The sequence below is a fragment of the Haplochromis burtoni genome, unplaced genomic scaffold (assembly GCF_018398535.1).
Source record: "Haplochromis burtoni strain Fernald_Lab_line unplaced genomic scaffold, NCSU_Asbu1 Contig_552, whole genome shotgun sequence".
Taxonomy (NCBI): domain Eukaryota; kingdom Metazoa; phylum Chordata; class Actinopteri; order Cichliformes; family Cichlidae; genus Haplochromis; species Haplochromis burtoni.
Genome location: NW_024582913.1, coordinates 333,780 through 352,993, shown reverse-complemented (window position 1 = coordinate 352,993; position 19,214 = coordinate 333,780). Strand labels below are relative to the sequence as shown.

General features: G+C 38.6%; 2 protein-coding genes and 1 long non-coding RNA gene across 3 annotated transcripts in view; 1 reads left to right on the top strand and 2 right to left on the bottom strand.

The window, feature by feature from the left end:
- Positions 1–4: 4 nt before the first annotated feature.
- Positions 5–6,309, bottom strand: LOC121812356 (putative DMBT1-like protein; the record flags this gene model as incomplete). Its single annotated transcript, XM_042214339.1, has 8 exons — positions 4,957–6,309; positions 3,869–3,950; positions 3,534–3,606; positions 2,562–2,597; positions 2,159–2,473; positions 938–1,246; positions 294–581; positions 5–175 (listed from the first exon to the last, which is right to left on the bottom strand). Coding segments are annotated over exons 3-8 (1,150 nt in total), but the record flags the coding sequence as incomplete, so codon positions are not given.
- Positions 6,310–7,866: 1,557 nt separating this feature from the next.
- The window catches only part of LOC102313645 (retinoic acid receptor alpha-B), a 41,188-nt gene continuing 29,840 nt past the window's right edge, over positions 7,867–19,214 (bottom strand). Inside the window, exon 10 of the transcript XR_001335752.2 lies at positions 7,867–7,946. The gene's annotated coding sequence lies outside the window, so the exon portion shown is untranslated. The remainder of the gene's footprint in view (positions 7,947–19,214) is intronic.
- LOC121812357 lies at positions 12,566–17,495 on the top strand. The gene is made up of 3 exons (XR_006053011.1): positions 12,566–12,742; positions 14,069–14,423; positions 14,498–17,495. It is a non-coding gene; the product is annotated as an uncharacterized LOC121812357 (long non-coding RNA).

The following is a 19,214-nucleotide window of genomic DNA, read 5'->3' as shown; positions in this document are numbered from 1 at the left end:
AAGGTAACAGAGTTTGTACTCGATGTTTGGCTCTTCCTGAATGAGCCTGAGGTCTGCTGCAGAGTGAATGTTCCACCTAAATGCTGAGTTGAGATTGAACAAGTGATGCTCACAGTTTGGCCCCAGGTGACTGCACCAATAATATTCTTGGTGATTCTGGGCTTTGGGAGGTTGACTGAAAAATAATATATGTGAAAAGTTCATATTTCCTTTAAACTAAAGAAGGAACTTGTCATTAGGAATTACATTAAAATTATATTAAATTAAATTGTATAAATTATATCAAAAATTACCTGTCACTGAGAGTCTCACAGAATCACTTAGAGGGGCGTTGGAGTCTGCAATCAAATCCCTCTGAAACTGACACTGGTAGGATCCCTCATTGTCAAGGTTTACATTAGAGATACTGAGGGTAGCAGAGTTTCTGCTTGATGTTATTCTCCTGCTGAATGAGCCTGAGGTCTTTGTGAAGATAAATGCTCCACTTAACTGATCAGCTGTGATCGAACACTTGATGGCGACATTCTGACCCCAGGTAACTTGACCAGAAGGACTAATGGAGATCCTGGGTTTTGGTTTGTCTGTTGAAAAGCAAAAGAACATAGAGTTGAATGTATAACATCTTCATTTTCATTTTTAAAATTAAAAGAGGCAAATAGTGAGCATGTAGTCACAATAAGCAGAAAAATGCATTTTTTTAAAAAATAATGTAAGAAATGACAGTTTTTGAACATTTAGACTCTCACGCACACCTTTGGCTTGGATTTTCTTCTAGAAAGATTGAATAATTACAACATTTAATATCTGATATCTAATATATTTAGTTCATGGTTAATTCAAGCAGTGATTAGTTGTTACTTCAGTATTTTGTGTGACATCTAAAGTGATGACCATCTATACCTTATTAAGTATTTATAAATGAATCTTTTTTTCTCACCTAAACAGGCAACGCCAGCATCCTCACCATGTCCACAGTCATGTTTCCCCAAACCACTGTGCTGACATGCGGTTAGAAAGCTTTCAGTTCCTGAACAGGCCACTTCGTCAAGCCAAATCTGTCCTGTACCTTGACCAAAGTGAGCTGATCGATAGAAATTTACTGCTGCCCCACAGCCCAGCTGTCTGCAGACCACTTTTGCATCATTTAAGTCCCAGCTGTCATCACACACTGTTCCCCAGGAGCCTCTGTGATAGATTTCAACTCTTCCAGAGCACTGAGTTGATCCAACTAATCTTATCTGTCCAACTATGAAAAAATTAGAGAAGATTAACAGAGTTTCAATGTTTTACACACAAAACACATGGAAATTATCATCAAATCTATATGTACAGGAGAGGCCTGCAGAATTTGCTCAACTAAAACAAATGCAAAACGAACAGGTGGTCCTTTGTTGCACATTAAGAGAGAAATTCCGAGTTAGCAGGTGTAACAGTCAGAGCCATGGAACAACATACGGATGGTAACACAAACTGAATATACAGTAAATGTTGCTACAACCTGTCTCAACTAAGAATAAAAACATTCAAACTCGAATGTAACATATGCAGGTAAAACATCCATCGATTTTCTTTCATTTCTGAGTTGCAGTGAGGCTCTATCCTATACAAGCTGTCATAGAAAAGGAGCCAGGCAGCAACCTCGACAGGTCACCAGTCTGTCACGAGGCTAACTCATCCAACCATTCACACATTTACACACATGGTCAGTTTAGAATCACCAATTAATCTAACCACATGGATGTCTTAACCTTGGACTGGGGAAGCTAGAATACTTGGGGAGAACATGCAAACTGCACACAGAGAGGACCCAGACTAGGATCTTCAAGCTGTGAAGCAACAGTCTTAACCACTGCATGCATGGCTTCAGACACTCTACCAGTAAAAACAAAATCTTTGGGACTCAGCAATGAAAAAGAGTCTAGCTGAGTTGTTTACTTGTATCATTTGGAGATGAGCTTTGCTTTTTTGTCTATTTTGTTTTTAAGCCAAAAATAATTCGAATCATAATACCAGATTGTCAGAAAATGTGATTTGGATTTACCAAAACAGAAGAGTAAGGACATTTTGTAGCATCAATGACTAAAGTAGCTTCAAAGAAATGTCCAAAGATACATATTCATGTGTTAAGCTTGAACCAACCACAAAATTTTCGTCTCACCTGAACATGTGACACCAGCATCTTCACCATGTCCACAGTTATGTTTCCCAAGTCCTCTGTGTTGACATGTGGTTAGAGAACTTTCAGTTCCTGAACAGGCCACATTATCAAGCCAGATTTGTCCTGTACCTTGACCAAAGTGAGCTGATCGATAGAAATTTACTGCTGCCCCACAGCCCAGCTGTCTGCAGACCACTTCAGCATCATTTAAGTCCCAGTCATCATCACAGACTGTTCCCCAGGAGCCACTGTGATAGATTTCAACTCTTCCAGAGCACCGAGTGGACCCAGACCCAGCTAGTCTGATCTGACCATCTGTCAGAGAGATATAACAAAGATTCAAAATCCAAATATTTCCCACAGAACAAAAACAGGAATTTGTTACATGGGAGAATGGACCAACCTGCAACAGGTGAAGATGTCATGAAGAGAAAAGAGACTAGAGGGAAGAATCAAAACGATGCATCAGTGTGTCCATGTAAAAGTCTACATCATAAATGGTAAAACTGTTGTTCATTCAACTTGAGAACACAAGAATTTCAGTGAAGAACTGAATTTTTCCAATTTCTCTGTAATTATTTTTCTCTATAAAGAATATGGCCGGTGCTACCCATGTGTTGAATATTTTAAAAACATAAATTTCACAGCTCAGCCTTCTCAACCCAACAGGAGTTAAATTGATGTCTGATGTATTTTTGCTTTTTCAGTGTTTCACGGTGAACAAAGAAAAAGAAATACATCAGGCTACTTACAGCTTTGTTCTTAAAAGCACTTTGAATCACCTTGTTGTTGAATCGTGCTATACAAATAAACTTGCCTTGCCTTAAATCAATGACTACATGCAAAACATTCATATCTAAAACTTGAAGATGATGTTGGCCATTTAAGGATTTTCAACAATGTAAACTGCTCCCGAATCGTCACTCTAACACTAACACAGCCATTTTGACATTGAATTATTTTTTGTTCATTTTTATATCTTAATTTCATAAATCATCATGTTTTATTCTGTGTTCAACGCTGTTACCCTTCATTGATAAAAGACATAACAGCAGTGGGATTTTCTTTTCCACCCGTGACTCTACATGTTTGTAGTTTACAAAACTTTATTTTATAGTTTTTTAATGTATTATTTTATGCTTTGGTAATGATTCAAAAACTAAATTTGTTGGGATAAAGCACTAATAATTTCCCTTTGATCTTGAAAGGAGACACAAATTCCTTTGGGGCTGTGCAAAGAGGGGATCCAGTGCATAAATACACCAAACTACCTGCTGTGGTGACCTTTTGTGAATAAGCTGAAAGTAGCTGCAGCTTCTTTAGACATGACCAGTCACACAGACCTCTTTCACACACAACCCCCCCTTTAACTCACCTAAAACCAGTCTCTCTACATGACCGCACATCCTGGTCAATGAAGGTTTTCCAGCTCAGCAGTTAGACAGAAACTGTAAGATAGCACAGCAGTGAGGTTTGCTGCTTCTCCGCCAGTAACAGCATCAGAGTGTTAATGTTTTAAAACTCAACATTTATCTGAAGCTTCATGTGCAGTGATGGAGAAGTAGTACAGCTGCCATGATGTACAAATATTATAGCAATATTAGAGTGAGACAGAGGGTCATATTGACTCACTCAAAGCATAATGTTATCTCTTATGAATGATCAGTCCAAAATAAACTTAAATTAGCTTAATGTAAAACAGATACTTACCTGAATGGCCTATTTCATGAGGGTTTACAAATTCTTGCTAGCTTCAGAAGATGCTCAGTTTGAATGCTGGAGCCGCAGTGGCCTGGGGAGATTTGGTGAATTTAACAGATTACTCTCCATGTGATACAGTCGAATCATGTTGCCACATATGTTGAAGAGTTAAACACTTCAGCTGATATAAACATTTTCTTCTTTGATCTCAAAAATCAACACAGTCTCTCTGTGGTTTTTGGGACATGATTACTTCTGTTCTCTTCCTGAAAGGTTATGTCTAAGCAATAATCATATTACTTGGATAGCTTTGTGTGTGTAATGGTAGTGCAGGCTTTACCTCTGTTATTCTACATGGTGGTCTTAGTTCTGGCCAGCTGGGACATTTCCCCCCCTCAAAAGCAACATTATGTAACATGTAATCCATTATTGTGTAAACAGACCTCACAATGATTGTAGCTAAACTTATAACTTCAGTTTCTGAGGTCAGCATCATCACCCGTACCCTAATGATATTAATAATATTACTGTGTTAAATTGGGCATCAGCAGAAGGGTCATCAGTTTTTGTTTTGAGAACGTTGTATTCTCAAGAATGAAAGAACTGCTGAATTTTGAGGAGGTAAATTTGCAAAATAATCTGTTTCTAGAGATCGACTTCTTCTTTCTTTGAAATAGAAAGTTTTTCATGTATACTGCCCCAGTCTGAACCCTGACCTGAGTTCAGGGCTCACACGATAGGATTTATTGCTGAGTACAGTTGGCTTTAACACTGTATCAGTGCTTTTATTAATGTAATGCAGTCACGTTTGCACACTTTGCAAGTCTCACTGACCAATCAAAGCAGTTTAGACAAAAAGTCCTATTTTAGCCAAAGGTTCCTGTCAAACTTTATAGGATAGGATACAGGAGGCAACCAACACAGGGACTTGGAGAACATTCTCCCTGTTTTTCTTGAATGTGCTGTAATCACACAACTAATCACAAAAAATAACTTGGACTCATTGGTGTTTAATAATTATAGACTTATTTCTAATCTTTTATTACTCATCAAAAATTGAAAACATTTTATTACAAGTAACTAAATGAATATCTTACATGTCGCAGTCTTTACTTTTCCAGGGAGGTTTCAGATCCAATCACAGCACAGAAACAGCAGACTGAGTGCTGCTCAGTCTCAGTGCTGCCTTTGACACTATGGAGCAGGACATTTTAATTCAAAGGCTTCATGGCTCTGTTGCTTTGACAGGTGGGTTGATGGTTGGCTCTCATCATAGTGAAGACTTGAGGGGCTTTTGTGTGTCTATTAGCGGTTTAATATTTGCACAAATAAAAATTCAATCTGGTGTTCCTCAAGGCTCGATCCTTTGGGTCCATTACTCTTTAACATTTACATGCTCCCACTTGGTACTGTCAGAAAGAATCATAACATATCCTACTCTTCTTGTGCACATAATACTTATCAGTTTTCCTCTGATGATCTGACCTCTATTCAGAAACTAATGAGCTGCACTGATGGCATTAATCACTGAATGATTCACAACTTTTTAGAACTAAACAGATTGAAGACAGAAACATTTGCTGTTGGTCCAAAAAAGTCAGAGACAGAATATTTCTCATTGCCTTTTCTAAAATGAAGTGGGTTCAGTGAAGAAGGGCAGAGATAGCTCAGTAGGTAGAGTGTTCGCCCCATGATCAAAGAGTTGGAGGTTCAAATCCATCGAACAGCTCGCCTAAGATACCTACACACTGCTCCCCAGGCATTGAATTGTTAGCTGCCCACTGAGTTAGTGGGTTAAATGCAGAGGACTAAACAATTTCCTACAGGATTAATAAAGTACACATTATTAACTTTAAACAGTTTGCTTGATATCAAAGCATAGACTATGCTTCCATATCAAGCAGGTTAGATCATTATATGCTCTATTTTCTGTACACTCCAAATCATCAGTAAGACGACTTCAGCACATTCAAAATGTACCAGTCGGAGTGCTTATGCAGAGATCTGACTCTATTACCCCAGTATCAGGATCACTTCATTGGCTTCCAGTGCAATATAAAATGATTGTATTAGTTCCCAAAGCACTCTATGGTTTGACCTCCTACTACATCTTTGACTTGCTCACTGTTCAAATACCAGTCAGATCACTGAAGTCATCAGCTGCAGATCTTTCAACTGATCGTAGATTGAGACCCAAGTGTGCCTCAGTTTCTGTGGTCCTGTTATTTGGAACACCTCTCCTACTGATCTGGGCACATCTTGTGCACATCTTTAGTCATTTTGGCCAATTTTTAACATAACCAAAATAAACAGGCTTCCTCGCATATGTTTACTAAGACTAAAATGTCTTTGTCCGTGTCTGCTTTTTAAAAGTTGTAATATCTGTTTGGTACGGAGCCCCGCAGGGGACATGGGAGAAAAAAAAATTAAGACGGACTTTTGCGAGATCTCGCAAAAGTCCGTCTTAATCTCGCAAAAGTTTTAGCCGCATTCTTCGGAGGCCGCCAGCTCGAAGCCGACCGGGAGGTCGAGGCACGATGTGCCGGGAAAGCGGTGTTCCTCCCGGATGTAGTAGGTCTCGACCTCCCATTAGCTTCGAGATGGTGGGTGTCAGATCTCCGAAAACGTCGGAGCACTTTTGCAAATATGTGATGTCTTGTAAACCGAGCAGGTATCTGACATTTACACAAATACATTCACGCCTCAAAATATCTTAAAAGTGTATTTTGTGACCCAGAAAGAGTAATATTACAACTAAGTAGCTGCCGCCATTGTTGGAATTCAACTTTTGCGAGATCTCACAAAACTTTTGCGAGATCCCGAGTTTGTTATATTATAATATAATATTCTAAAACTAAAACCTAACAACTAACAACTAAAATGAAAAAAGCGAGCTCACTCTAGTAACTGACACTAACCCGAAAATCAAATTAAGGACGTCTAAATTATGCTTTTAATGTAAGATTAAATGCTATAATAACCATGGTAGGCATTAACAGGGTTATTACTAGTATTATTATTGCTTACCACCAGTTTTACTCCCCAGATTAAGTTCCCTTGATGTGAGGTTTTCCTCTTCTTCTTTCTGCAGTGAAGTGAAATTTAAGTTGAAGATTCAGCTTTTTATTGTTGTGTTCAAGACCCATCCCACACTGAAAATGTGCAAGTGGTCAGAAGTGGACTTCCAGGGAGAGGTCATAGTTGACCAACGTACAAAAGGGCACTACATGTCTTGGATGAAGTGAGGTTAAAGCTGTACTAGTACCTCTCCGAGAAGAGATGAGGTTGAATGCACCAAATTTAACTCAGTTAAAGTTTTTGAGTTTTTAGCTTCCCATACTTGTGATCATACTTTGTATTTAAATGTCAAATAAACTTCAACAGGTCATCATATTCTAAGAAGCTTGGAAAGAACAGTGTCTTGACTTCTTCAAGTTTCTTGAAGATGTTTCACATCTCATCCGAGAAGCTTCTTCAATTCAGTTCAGTTCAATGAACTGAAGAAAATTTTCATACTTCAACTTCTTCTGTTGCTGTGGTTAGAGTTGACCCTGTTTGTCCAAAGAGTAAACAAGGGGTACCCCACCTCTCACACTATGACAGCCGGGATAGATTCCAACCACCTACCCTGAACTGGATAAATGGAAGAAACTGGTTGGATAGATGGAAAAGGCTGATGCTCCATACAAACTAAGCTCACACAGCATACTGCTGAATGACAGAGGTGATGGGTGCTAAAAACTGGTCTCTTTACACCTATCAGTAATTACTGCAAATCAGTAATCTGGTAGTCCTTCCATAAATCCAAAACGTACCTTATATGAATTTGGTTTATTTCCACTCAAAGATTTTCTTCTCCTACACCTTTGACCACCACCCAGTATTGATTTTGAAAGTCCTGTACTGGTATCAGTCTAAAGATATTTATAAAATCACTGTGAAAAGCAGAATTTACCAAAGACAAAAACACATATTTTCACAATTTATAAGAGAGTGACGCTTCTTTATTGAACGCTCTGTATGTGAGACTTTCCAGTGTTGCCTCACCAGACAGTAAAGGGGACACTGAAATAGAGATGAATTGTACCTGACAGGGAATTCTGCAGTAGCAAACATGGTGTTTGTAGAATGACCACTCGGTAGCTTTCTTATGATGCTGCTTTATTGAACGTGTATCCAGCATGGGTTATAACAGCACAACAACGGGTGTGGCAGCTAAGAGAAGAACTGCACATAGACAGCCCTGCCACAAAGCATGTCATGGTGGCATAAAGCCGCAACGCCCACCCACTCAACACAGGCAACCCAGTATATGACAGTGTTAGAAGCAGAACTGAAGTTTTATTTTATCATAAAGATGGTAAACTTTTTAAACACTAACTTTTTACTAACTTTTTAAACCATCTCCTGGGTCTGGGCGCAGATTCCCTCTCATGGGATGCTGGGTTATAAATTGTGTGTACTGCGTTCATTTCAGTGTGTTTCCATGTTGGGTGAGTGATGAGAAGGAGCCTGCGGCCGGAGCACCAAGGCTGCAGGCTCCTTCTCATTAATATCCTCCTCATTAATATCCCTCAAGTGACAAAATCACTTGAGGGATATTAAAGGTTACAGAGTTTGTAGTCGATATTTGTTTTTTCCTGGATGAGCCTGAGGTCTGCTGCAGAGTCAATGTTCCACCTGAGTTGAGATTGAACAAGCGGTCGTAAGCTGACCAGCTGACATTGTAGTACACCTTTGTATTGGTTTGGCTTGTAATAAGTCTGATTCATTAGCTTATGTAAGCCTGTTGGGGAAGGAATAAAAGTAAATAACAAGCTAAACAAGTTATTTAGGAGCTGCTAATGATTCATGGTGAGTTGTCTTACTTGAACATGTGACACCAGCATCTTCACCATGCCCACAGTTATGTGTCCCAAATGCTCTGTGTCAACACTCGGTTAGAGAGCTTTCAGTTCCTGAACAGGCCACATTATTGACCCAGACCCAGCAGGTCTGATCTGACTATCTGTCAGACAGATATAACAAAGATTCAAAATCCAAATATTTCCCACAGAACAAAAACAGGAATTTGCTACATGGGAGAATGGACCAACCTGCAACAGGTGAAGATGTCATGAAGAGAAAAGAGACTAGAGGGAAGAATCAAAACTATGCATCAGTGTGTTAACAGAGAATGTATTAAAGCACATGTTGTTTTCAGTGTAAAGCAATAAATAGTTACAATTGTTGTGCAATGAATGAGTGAGACCATGACTGCATTTCTATTTTGTCCGTGTAAAATTCTATGTTATAAATGGTTTTAAAAGAAACAAGAATTTCAGTTCCACTTTCACAATTTCTCCACGTTTCCAGAAGTGTTATCTAAAAAAGGACACAAATTCCTTTTGGTGCTGTGCAAAAAGGGGGATCCAGTTCATAAATACGCTGAGCTACCTGCTGTGGTGACCCTATGTGGATAAGTGAGCAGCTGAAAGTAGCTGCTGCTTCTTTAGACATGACCAATCTGAAGCTACATGAGCAGTGATGCACATCAGGAGAAACAGTAAAGCTACCATAGTGTACAAATATTATACCAATATTAGAGTGAGACAGAGGGTCATATTGACTCACTCAAAAGATAATGGTATGTCTTATGAATCATCAGCCCAAAATAAACTTAAATAAGCTTAATGTAAAACAGATACTTACCTGAATATTGGACAGCTTTAATATTTTCTTCAGTATCAAAGTAACACAAGGATATTTTAGGTTGATGAATATATAACAGAATCCGCCAATAGCTGCTATTTCCAATATGCCACAGTGTAAACAATACAGGCTAAAACTGTCTTACAGTGCTAGCAGCTACTAGTAGCCTATTTCATGAGGGTTTACAAATTCTTGCTAGCTTCAGAAGATGCTCAGTTTGAATGCTGGGGAGATTTGGTGAATTTAACAGATTACTCTGCATGTGATACAGTCGAATCATGTTGCCACATATGTTGAAGAGTTAAACACTTCAGCTGATACAAATGTTTTCTTCTTTGATCACAAACACCAACACAGTCTCTCTGTGGTTTTTGGGTTTTCTGTTTTGTTCCTGAAAATTTACGTTTAAGCAATAATTATATTAGTTGTTTAGCATTGTGTGTGTAATGGTAGTGCAGTCATTACCTCAGCTATTCTACATGTTGGTCTTAGTTTTGGCCAGCTGGGACATTTCCCCACCCCCTTAAAAGTAACAAGTAATCCATAATATAATCCATTTCTTTTTAAATCAACAAAACCCACAATGATAACTGATTACTGATGATAATGATAACTTCATCAGTTGAGTTTATGAGTTTAGCATAGTCAACAATACCCTAATAGTACTGAAAAAATACCATCTTAAATGGGGCATCAGCAGCAGGGTCATCAGTTTCTCTTTCTGTTCTGCAATTCTGTCAAAAAATGCAGAACAGCTAATTATCAAGAAGACAAATGTGCAAAATAAGCTGCTTGTAGAGACCAACTTCTTCTTTCTAGATGAAAGCTTGAAAAGTCAGCAAAGAACTCATCTGCATATTGCTTTAAGAAATGGTTCATCATGCTACTGTCGTTCTAACTTGATGAAGAAATGCTCCATTCATGTTTGACTTATTCAGTAATTTTCAGACATGTGATACAGTGATGCACATCAAGCAAGGTGGTTTTGGTTTTAATTTAGTTCAGTCTGTAACTATTAATGTCATGGAGCAACTGTAACCACATAATTTCCTTAGGCATTAATAAAGTATTCTGAGTATTCAGTTTAACCTTTATTTAACCAACAGAACACATCCTGTCTGGAGCACGAAGTTGGTTTGCGGGGTCAAATTTTCCACTATTTTCTCTATTACAAAGTTAGAACCCACTCTCACCAACCAGATAACTCTACCTGTCTTTACCTGATACATGTTGTTCACTATTATTCTGTGTTAAAAAATATCACTGTGGGCACGACCACTTTAATATTGAAAGACATACCTAAAGCCTGAAAGTATTACATTGTGAAATACACACTTCTCCAAAAATTCTTTGTTTATGTGGGTTATAATGATAATATATTATGTGCATAGAAGACAAATGAAAACTTCCCACATGGCATCCAGCAATCAGACAGATTTTAGACAGAAAAGAACTCGCCTACATCTTCAGATATCGGTGCGGCTGGTTAACTGTCAAGAAGGTGGGTGTGGGTGATGGGAGTGGCACATCTAGCCCTGAGCCAGAGGTTTGATCTGTGATCAATTACATGTTGGCCAAAAAACATAAACACGTTATTTTCTTTTCTAATAGTGGGAAAGTCAAACAGCTTTATCTGCTCTAGCGCTCTGAATCGGCATGTGGACCAAACCAAAACATGAAATAAGGAGGGGTGGGGTCAGAAGCTGACTGGATTTTATTCTTTGTTCCCAAAAACAAACGAAAAAATGCTAGAAAACAAACACGTTTTAATGCAAACATTATTTTATGCTGACAGGGCAATAATATTCACACAAAAAACAAAACTGGATCTTCTACTCTTGTCTGGAGCCCCTGTCAGGCATGGGCCCTGCAACAGGCAGAGCGCCTCATTGAACAAAGCACTGATCTTACACACAGGGCAGACAACCACCAGTTGATCTAACATGCATATTTGTGAACAGTGGGAGGAAGCTGAAGCACCCAGATGACCTTAGATGGCAGTATGGTTTATATCCTTCTTGCTGTGAGACAACAATGCTAACCACCCAGACAGCAAAACAAGAAAATGTTGGAGTTTTTTTGGACAGTTACTTGCTTTTTAACGATTAAACCAGTAGTTTTGTGGAGGGTTGCTGCCCCCAATCAGAAACCATCACTAAATTAAAGTAAACTTTAGCACTAAAGGCATTATAAAAATGATCCATACCTTTGTTACCTCTACTATAACTCAGGATTGCCCAGTTTCGCTCTTTTTTTGATTGAAGATGGTTCAAAACCCCGCTGTGTGGTACAAAGAAAAACACACCACTCCCATTTAAGCTCAATTGCACTGGCTGCCTGTGAAATTTCGATTGAATTCAAAATTATATAATTTGTTTATAGACCCCCTCTATGGTTCAGCTATACAATTTATCACAATTTTTTAACTACAGATTTTTGCCTCAGGGAACTCAAACCATCCTTGTAGCATCTTCTAACAGTTTCCCATTCTCACCTAAAAGCTAAAGGCACCTTGTCCTTTGCTGTTATTGCCCCCAGGGTCTAGAATTGACTGCAATACCACAATAAAAACTTGTCAAACAACTCAGAAATAGCTTTATAAAGACCCATTACCTGTTTTCACTTGCTTTTATTCACATCTGAGGCTTCAGGGTTTTGTTACGTCTACTGTGAACATTTGTCTTATTAATTTCTTACTAGTAGAGATGAGAATTGAGAACTAGTTCTTGTAGAGAACCGGTTCTCTTGTGACTGTTGTGGTCTGAAATTGGGTTTTTGTAGACCTGCAATGTAAATGTGTTTACTTTGGAAGCACTTTTGGTCATCTCCTATTATTATATTGTGCTACATAAATAAAACTGACTTAAATTGACATTTTTATTTATACTGGCTATATAATGGCGCTAAAAAGAAACATTAAAAGTCAGAAAACCTGAAAACGTTTAGGCGCTCTGATACGGAAGAGGATTAGGGCCACTGGAAAAAAAAAAAGGATTCTGACTTTTTTCTCAGAATTCTGACTTTATTCTCAGAATTTTGAGGTGGGCACCTGCAGGCTTCCAGCTTCAGTGACAGCGATGTGTCCAGTTTGGCAGGTGGAGAACTAATTCACTAAATATGGTGGATATAAGTGACTTTTTGCGTGGCCGAGGGGTCCCCGAAGATGCTATTTTATTAATGGAAGAGCAGAAGGTGAGTAACAAAAAGAGCGATAGTTTGGTGTCTCCTATTTTTACAGGAAAACAGTTACGGTACAGTTACGGTTAGCTGTTAGCATGCTTGTTAGCTTATAATGTTATATAGGAATGAACGTGTTTCACGATGTTACAGTATACTAGGTGAATTGACGTTTTAACTGTTGTTGATCGCAGAATCATCCCAGATGGGTTCGTTGCATTTTATTTTATTGTTCTACTATTTCAGAGTTTTTCAAGGCAGTTAAGCGGAGCTGTGTTACAGATGCTAGCCGCCTGCCAATATCACTGATATATTTGATGTGTACAAGTAAGTTACACTTAGTACAGCGGAGGAGAGAAGCTGTAATGAATGTTTATGCGGATATTTCACTCAGAAAAATGGGTGGCGTTCATACACAGCCACCGACACAGCCCCGGTTGTTGTTCTGACGGTGGCCGACTGACGATCCCCTCACAACATGTTAGCTAACACAAACTAATGTAGTGCATGTAACTGTGTATACGTTAGTGGTACAGTGTCGGAAGAAATGAGCAAACTGTTTATAATGTCAGAATGACATCATCTTTCTCCTATATATAAAAGTGCTGGCTGAGGAGCGCTGCCGGGTTGAACTTTGACCTCGGAGTGACGTGACGTTTGTTCGCACAACCAATAGAAGTGCAGAAAGTCGCAAATCAGGCATATTGTTCGCATAAACACAAAAATAAATAAATAAATAACGAAATAATCCCGATATTGTGCCAAAGACTGATTTACAATGTTACTTTGTGTTCTATGTGTAATACCTTTGCTTAAATGACTAAATGGACTGTGTATTTATGACTCTGCGTTATAGTCCTTAGCATACATAAGTAACATTCATATGTACAGATAAAAATGTACAGAGATATGTACACAAGCGTGTACACAAAAGTCTACTGCTGATCGAGCTGCTCAGTGGTCGTACAGTCTCATGCAGAGAGCGTGGAGGTGTTGTCCGTTGCCATTCCACCACTCCAGCAGACCACAACATAAAAGACAGCAGACGCCACCACAGTGTCGTAGAACATCCTTAGAAGACGTACTACCTACATCATAACCAATCAAGTCCTGCTTTTTTTTAAATACAGAAGAGGATTTATTATTTACTGAAAGGCTATGCCTTAGTTTGCTTCTTTCATTATTGTGTTTCGCCCTGCATAAAATAGATAGCTTTTCTGACAACTACAGTCAGTACTCTCCTACTGGCATTAGCGTGACCTAACGAGGCTTAACTGTAATATTGCTTTGCAGTGTAAATGTTGCAGAAAATGACTGTCTTTTCTTTCTTCCTGTGTGCAGATTGACTGTGACGTCATAGCACTGATGGATGACGCAACTTTGGCAAACTACATGTCCCTCGTACGGAGACCGAATTGCCTCTTCAATTTCTGCAAAAGCAAGTGTGGCAGGATGAATGTTATCCCTCGATCCAACCCACTTTCAGCCTGGTCCATTAGGGGGCACTGGTATAAATAGTGGCCATTCGAGTGTCTCTGCATCGCTTGCCTGTGATCTCCTTTTTGGTCACCTGACTTCCTCGGTGTGGTAGAGATCGTTTGTGGGTTACTCCTCTGAAGTCTCCATCGCGGCTGGTCGTAGCTATAGAAGCCTCCTCTGAGCTATTCTGCTTACATTCTATGACACGGCTTACTTGGTACGTAATCAACTTTTGTTACGCTCTCTGCCTTCTATTGTTCTTTTATAGTAATTATTTATTATGTTTCGCAGGAAGTGTGGGCCTTAGTTTTGCGCCAAGCTACGTGAACTGAAGTGCTGCTGTTTTGCCTTGCTGTGCTTTTATCGTCTGTTCCCGTTGTGAGATTTCTTTCCCTGCTGCTGTCAGCTTTTACAGTGGACGTCGGCGTGGACAACGGCCATATGCATGCCGGTTATCGGAGTCAGCTGGCGTGCATATTGATTGACTGTTAACTTGTCGTCGTGTGACGGCAAGTTGGAGCAGTACGGCGATTCCGTTTGCTCCAGATTTTAGAGTTTTATCCAGATTGTATGTTTTATTGCTTTTGATTTGTAGTTTGGATTTTTGTTACACCACTGGTGGGAGGCCCTTTTTCTAGCTGTAGATCACCAGTGTGGTCTTGCAGTTGGGTTATCCCCCGGTGCTACACATTAGTTTGTTGTAATATATTAAAATTTTCTTTGTTTCTTTTATTCAGATGCGGAGTGCCGACGTGGAGGAGACTAGGGTGCCTTGGTGGTGGGATCCCTTGAGTGTACACACCTGCCTTGTTTAGTTTATTAGTGTGAGTGTGTGTGATAGTGTGCTGCACTTGTGTTTTGGGTGTGTTTTCTTTCTTTAGTTTGTGTGTGGCATCCCTGCCCCTCCACTGGTAAGCCTCAGCTCTGAATACCTTTTTAAGCATATTTGTACTTGAATATTTATGATTGTGCTTTTATATGGTGTTTTAAATAATTATTAATAAATTGTCAATTTGTTGATCATTGAACCTCGTCTCTGGATTGAGTATAGCGAACCTAAGTGCCTTTCTGGTGATTTAGTGTTACTTTCAGTATTCTCTGGGTGAAATTCCCAGGGTGGCGTTGTCTTTTTAAAACTGCAAAGAGTATTTACTTTAATATCCCATCCTCGTCTCGCCACACAAGCAACCACTGTCAAAAAGAAAACTAGGACTTCTGCAAAAAGTTCACCTCTCAAAGTGAGAGAAACAGTGGCTGACATATCAGATTTGGATGACTTAATAAGACTGTATTTCAGACTTTCTTTCAGTAACAAAGAAATACTTTCAATTTTAGCACATAGTCATCAGACAATTATAAGTGTTCGAACTCTAAAGAGAATTTGTAAAAGACTTGGGCTTTTTAGAAGGAAGAATCAATCAAACTTGGAGGAAGTGCTAGCCTTTGTCCAACAAGAGATCATGACAAATGGACAGATGCAAGGTTATCGTTGGCTACATCTACGTGCAATTCAACATGGATTTGTGGTGTCACAAGATACTGTAAGATGCATAATCAAATTGCTTGACCCTCAAGGTGTGGAACTGAGACGAGCTCGACGGTTGAGAAGACGACAGTACAGCTGCAGAGGGCCAAATGCTCTCTGGCACATGGATGGCTATGACAAGTTGAAACCATATGGTATTGCTATCAGTGGCTGCATAGATGGTTTTAGCCGCTATGTTTTATGGATGGAGGCTTATACTACAAACAGTGACCCTAAATTGATTGCAAGTTATTTTCTGAAAACAGTTTCATGCATCAGCGGATGTCCAGAAAGGTTACGTGCTGACCGAGGTACCGAAAATGGTTGTGTCGAACAAATGCAGATGTTTTTACGGAGAAACCACACAGACAGTTTTGCAGGTGAGAAAAGTTTCCTTTACGGAAGAAGTACGGCCAACCAACGTATAGAAGGATGGTGGGCTACCCTACGCAAACAGAGTGCACAATTTTGGATGAACTTATTTCAAACTTTTCAGGATGATGGCCACTTCACAGGGGATTTTTTGGACAAAAGTCTTATCCAATTCTGCTTTCTCAATCTTATTCAGGTAAAAGCATGTGCTCATGCTATGTAATGTCTTAGCTGCATAAATAGAAAATATAAATATGGTTAGAACATTTTTTTTCTTTAAATTAAATATGAATTTTATTTCCATTTTAATGAGCCCACTTATGCACAATTGTCATGGTTTTTTGTGTTTACAGTATAGTGTTTTTTCTATTACTGTATTATTGTGTTGTTGTTGTTTTTTTTGCTTTATCTGAATTCATGGTACTGCAATGTACAATATTGAGTAGGTCTATTTGCGTTTTTGGTTGTTTGAAAATGTGTCTCCTGAAAATGTGCCTTCTGAATAAACAATGGAAATCAAGGACTGCAGTGTTTTATATAAAGAAGACTAGTGTGTTCCCCCTGATCTGTAAGTGTTTGCATATGATGCAAGTATGTGTCATTTTGTCAACAGAGTTACATTTTGACAAAGGAATGTCAGGTTTTGACAGCAGAGTTTAGGTTTTGGGAGTAGAGTTTCAATTTGGCACAGATGTGAATGGTATATTTCCCAGTGTTGTGTCATGTGTACTTGTGTGTACAGTTTTGGCACAGAGAGCGGAGTTTTGCAAAATGTGTTCAAGCAGTGGGCAAAAACTGTAACACCTGAAAAAATGTCTTGTTACTGCCAGAAATTATGCATTTTTATTTGTATGCATGTATGTTCTCAGTCATTCACACTTGTTTTTATTTCTATACCATAGATGACACTGAAGGAATATGTGATACCACAATAGCCAGTGTTCATGGTCTTTACAGTAAGTCACTGATGTATACTGATGCATAACAAGACTGTATGAGATCTATAAGTTTGTTTTAAAAGTTGAGTCATTCTTGTTACAGGGCAGCTTATACGGTTATGAGTTTTAGCCATGTTATTGGCATTGGCAAGAACAGGTTTCTTGTAAACTTTTTCCAATAAAATGTTACTGTACACAGTACATTTGTATTGTTGTTTTGAATATGTTCATCAACTCCTTATCTATTTGAACATGCCAGAATTCAAGAGACTGCCACACATGAGCTCAGTAACATGGAAGAATACCATTTATTTTTAATTTCAAACATTTCATAAAGATACACAAATATAAATGTAAAACATGTTGCACTTAATGGGACAATAACTTGGTTCCACTTGCAGGAACTGTTTTGTTGCATTGTTGCTGGGATACTACAAATAAAAGTCAAAATATTTTTGGTATGTTTCTTATAATTTTAGGATTCATATCATGAAGGAGCCTTGTATACAACAGCTAACACTGAATCAGTATAGCAATGATTCATGGTCATTTTACATGAAAACCAGCTAAAATATCTTACAACTAACAGAAGTGAAATACATTAATAATTAAGTGATGGATCTTCATATGGGTAAATGATTATAATAGCTTTGCTTTAATATAATTGCACTAAAAGCTCCCCAAAAGGCATAACGACTTTAAATATTAACAATGATACGTTTATAGAAACATGCTGTTGTCAAGACCTAGAATTGTTAATGCTACTATGGTTTGCTGAAACATACCACAGATAACCCGGGCACTTAGCATATCATATGCTGGTGCCTGGGTTTCCAGCCATGAATATTAAGAGTAAAGGTTGATACAGAAAACAATGAGCAGGGAGCTGGTCAGTTTATATTTTATATACTATGCACATGTCTGGCAACAAAACACAGAAATTTATATTGCAATTTACTGGTAGGCACACAGCAAATTCAAAAGTGTTAAATTTTTTGGTGTTAATAGTCTCCTTGCAAAAGTAGAGTTAATTTTACTCTAAGCAGAGTCACATTCTTTTAATGTAACTCTGAGGTGTAAAATGATAGTAGTTAAAATCGAGTGTTAAAAATGAGTGTTTCTATGTCAAATCTGGAGGTGTTACAATGGAAACATTAACTCTTGACCTCTTAACTCTGAACTCCTAGAGGGGCTATGACACCAACAGAGTAAATTCACAGACTCCGCCCCCAGCACGGCTCCAATCGAAGCTGAAGTGAAGCCGTTTCAGAACATTTTGCTCTACATATTTGAGTTGTTTGCCATGCTTGGTAAGTCATTCTTTCAAAGATTGTTTCAATTATTATTAGCTTTTACTTCTGTGGCTCTTTGGAGTTGAGACAAAGCTGTGTGAAAGGCATTAGCCATGTTGCTCGCTGATAGCATATGTGGAGCAGGGAAATTATTTTACTGCTATCGTTAAATAATTGTCATCATTACCATTGCATTAATAATATAATCTGGAGTTTATATTGCGTTTAGAGGTTGAACAGTGTGTCTTTCAGAAAGGCTAAAAGTAACAGGACAGGAAACAGGCTTGGAGAGAGTTTGTAAAAGCAGAAGGTTATTTTGAGCAGCAGGCTAAGACGAGGCTTTAACAATGTAACAGATAGCTTTAAGATGGCCTTAAGATGTTTATGATTATGTTAACTTTGTATTTCAGGTGCAGTTATGACTATTTTATACACAATGCATATCTGTGCTTATTAAAGAGTTGGAGCTCGGTCAATTAATTGGGGGTTGGAAGCTTTGTTCGGCGCGATGTCCGGACAATCTATTGTGCAAGTGACTTGGAGCTATAGAAGGTTAAAACTGCGTACATGCTTACAATACATTTGTATCAGGTCATTTTTATATTAAACTTTTAGTAGAGGTTCTTGATTAAAACATTTATTCAACATAGTACATGTAGTTTCAGTCAGGTTATTGTACCTAAGGATGAGCCTCTGTTCTGGTGAAAGGTCAGAAGTGCAACAGGTGAATTGAGAAAGAGCATTTAAGGACGAGACCCAGACAGTCAGTAGGTGAGAGGTGACATAGAGGCTGAGTGAGGTCAACACACACACATTAGTTAGATTTATTTATAGGAAAGAGTTTAGACATGTCTGGTGCTAACTGCGAAAGTGTCTCGGTA